The sequence below is a fragment of the Myotis lucifugus genome, unplaced genomic scaffold, assembly GCF_000147115.1.
Source record: "Myotis lucifugus unplaced genomic scaffold, Myoluc2.0 scaffold_2144, whole genome shotgun sequence".
NCBI classification, from domain to species: domain Eukaryota; kingdom Metazoa; phylum Chordata; class Mammalia; order Chiroptera; family Vespertilionidae; genus Myotis; species Myotis lucifugus.
Window position 1 is genome coordinate 14,465 of NW_005873192.1, and position 2,848 is coordinate 17,312.

The following is a 2,848-nucleotide window of genomic DNA, read 5'->3' on the forward strand; positions in this document are numbered from 1 at the left end:
CCCGGGGGTGGCTGCTGGAGCTGGCAGGGCTGCCCGGGGTCCGGGAGAGCCCGCTGGGCTGGCAGCGCTGACACGGGGCTGGGGTGACCCTGGGGCTGGCTGGGCGGCTGCTGCTGCGGGCGCTGGGCCGGGCTGGTCTGGTCCCAGGGGTTGGCTGGGAGCGGCCCCCCTTCTGGGGAGCACACCTGCATGGAAGAAAGAGCACGTGTCCACCTGGGCCAGTGTGCCTGCAGACCCCCCGTCCAGCCCGGCCCAGACATGCTGCCCCGCACCAGCAGCCCAGCCCCAGGTGAGTGAGAGCGTGACACGCCAAGAAGACCCTCCCTGGAAGAAGGAGTGAACAGCGAGTCGGAAGAGGGGCAGCCTGCCAGGCACCTGCACAGCCTGCACTCTGCTCGCTCGCTCGCTGGGAGAAAGCCCCCCACCAAGGACCACCGGCCACGAGTGCCCCAGACCTGCGCTTCACGCAGGTTTAGCAATGGAGAGCACCCCACAATGAGCCCGGCCCCCACGCGGTACAGACAGTGGACACCCCGTGGTTGGCGGAGCCTGACGGACGCAATGGGGAAACGGGGCCAGCCTATCAGGTGCACCCGCAGGCCCCCCACACCTGCTTCAGCCCAGGATCCAGCCTCACAGAGGGCACTGCCCGGCCCCAGTCCACCTGTGCCCCACACCCCATGCCCGACAATGACAGAGTGCGTGCCCGGCAGGCCCAGATGCCGACAGGCAGTGTCCAGGTGCTGGTGTGGCCCATGGGTGCCCATGGTTCTGAGTGGGGTGGGCCACGCTCACCTGCTTGGCGGGCTGCAGTGGGACTTTCTTCCCCCGGTCGCAGGTGGGCTCCAGGTCCTGCTCGGGGCTGCCCACCTCCGGGGGCCGGCCGTTCTCACTGGGCTCTGCCGGCGGGCCGTTTTCTGACTCCCGGGGCTTTTTGACGAGGCGACGCTCCCATTTCTCCTTCCGCTCCTGTGGCTTCAGGGCCATGTCCTTCTGTGGGAGGCGGGACGAGCAGGTTAACTGGCAGTGACACTGGACACTGTACCCCACGACCCCCAGCCAGTTCCAGGACCTGTTGCCACCATCACCGAAGGGGACAGAGGCGGCCATGAGGAGACCCTGAAGGGATGCCCAGGTGGGGCCCCAGAGCCCAGGCACCATCTACCCAGAGATCTACCGCTGCAGCCCACCTGGGTCATGCACACCTGTGGGCACACCTGACCGATGGGCAGATGCCACCACACAGACCCTGCCCGGACGCAGAGCGACCCTACACGGTGGGCCGGCACAGCGGTGCGCCACCCCCAGTGGCTGAGGCAACGGCCCCGCCCTGAAGGCCCTGCACCCGGAACACCCCTGGACACCAGGTGGCTCTGCTGCCTGAAACCACCGATTCTCTGTAGCCACCTTACGGCGTGGTCCCCTTAAGCATCGTTACCAACACTTGGTCCCCTTAAGCATCGTTACCGTACAGCACCCACATTCCCAACTGCACCCACAAACCACCTGTGAGGCTAAGCCGTGAACAGTGGCAAACACCACCTCCGTGTCCCCTCCCTGGGGCCCAGGCCCCCGGCCCTGCAGGCAGAGGCGTGGCCCCACCCCTCTGGCCACGTGGGCACCCCACCACGCCTGGAATCGGACTGCCTCTTCACACCCTGCCCTTGTGGAAGGAGGCCCTGTGGGGTGAACATGTCACCCCTGGACACAGCCAGGCCTGGAGCCCCCTCCTTTTAGGGGCCAGGAGGCTGTGGGTCATGGAGGCCGCCCGACCCCCAGAGCTCCTGGACTGGAGACCTAGAGGCCCTCACCCACTCGGTGCAGGAGCTCCGGCCAATCCCGCCTGCCCCACCTGCAGGCTGGACGCCCTTCGCACGTCTGCCCAGGGCCTCGCGCGGCTGTGTCTCCCCCCCTGGCATCCCTATGGCTCACACCTCCCACTGCAGCCCCCACGCCCTGCCCCACCTTCGAGACCTGCCCCCTGGGGCACAGAGGACCCCGCAGGGTTCCCTCCATGTGGTCCTCTCCCGTTTGTCTGGGACTGAGCGGGTTCCCAGGACGTGGGACTTGGGGTGCTAAAATCGGGGGACCTCAGAGACTGCCAAGGCCCCTCAGCCGCCACAAGGGCACCCTCCGCTTTTACTCACAACCTTTGTCAGGGTCCCTCCCACCACACCCACTGGGAGCCAGGAGGGGGGTTCTCTCTGCCTGGCCCAACTCCCCGACCCCCTGCATCCAGGACGCGCACCTCCCACACCCGACATGGCGCTGACCCCCGGCCCTGGCATGGGGACCCTGTGCAGTGGCCTCCAGCTGTGCTGCGTGCGGGACAGTTCACCCCACACCTCCTTGAGGCGCATCTACTGACCCCAGGCAAGGCCCCTGCCTGGGAGGCACCTCCTTCACCCACTGGCGCACGGCTGTCCCCGTGTTACACCGCCCCCGAGAAGGCCTCCCTGCCCCGGAAGCTTCTGGATCCTGCCTCACTACACCTGGGCCAGTCTCCTGCTGCCCATCCAGGAGATGGTCACTGTGACCCTGCGCTGACCACCTGGGCCACCCCCGACCCACACTCGACAGGGATGAAATGTTCCCAACCTGTCAGTTTCTGCTCTCCCAGCCCCTCCCCTCCGCCCTCACTGGGCACAGGCAGCGTGCCCCTGCTCCCCTCCGCCCGGGACCTGCTCAGCTGCCGCTGCTGCGCGGCTGTCACCCAGAGGGAAGGAGGGACTATAGCCTGCCCTGCCCACGGGGGTGGGGGGCAGGGAGGCTCTTGGGGTGCTGTCCCAGGATGGGGGACAAAGAGAAAGAACATGGGACCAGCTCAGAGAAGGGCTGCCTCGTCCCG

The 2,848-nt window shown here is 67.5% G+C and overlaps 1 protein-coding gene across 2 annotated transcripts in view; it reads right to left on the minus strand.

Annotated features, from left to right (window-relative positions):
* LOC102437079 (fibrosin-1-like protein) overlaps positions 1 to 2,198 on the minus strand; it is a 16,291-nt gene extending 14,093 nt beyond the window's left edge. The window contains exon 1 of one of the 2 annotated variants that reach the window (XM_023748951.1): positions 796 to 2,194. In XM_023748951.1, coding sequence (XP_023604719.1) covers positions 796 to 1,161 — 366 coding nt within the window. In that variant the 5' untranslated portion in view covers positions 1,162 to 2,194. Of the gene's footprint in view, positions 1 to 795 lie in introns of both variants that reach the window. The other variant, XM_023748952.1, reaches the window with a different exon arrangement.
* Positions 2,199 to 2,848: the final 650 nt, after the last annotated feature.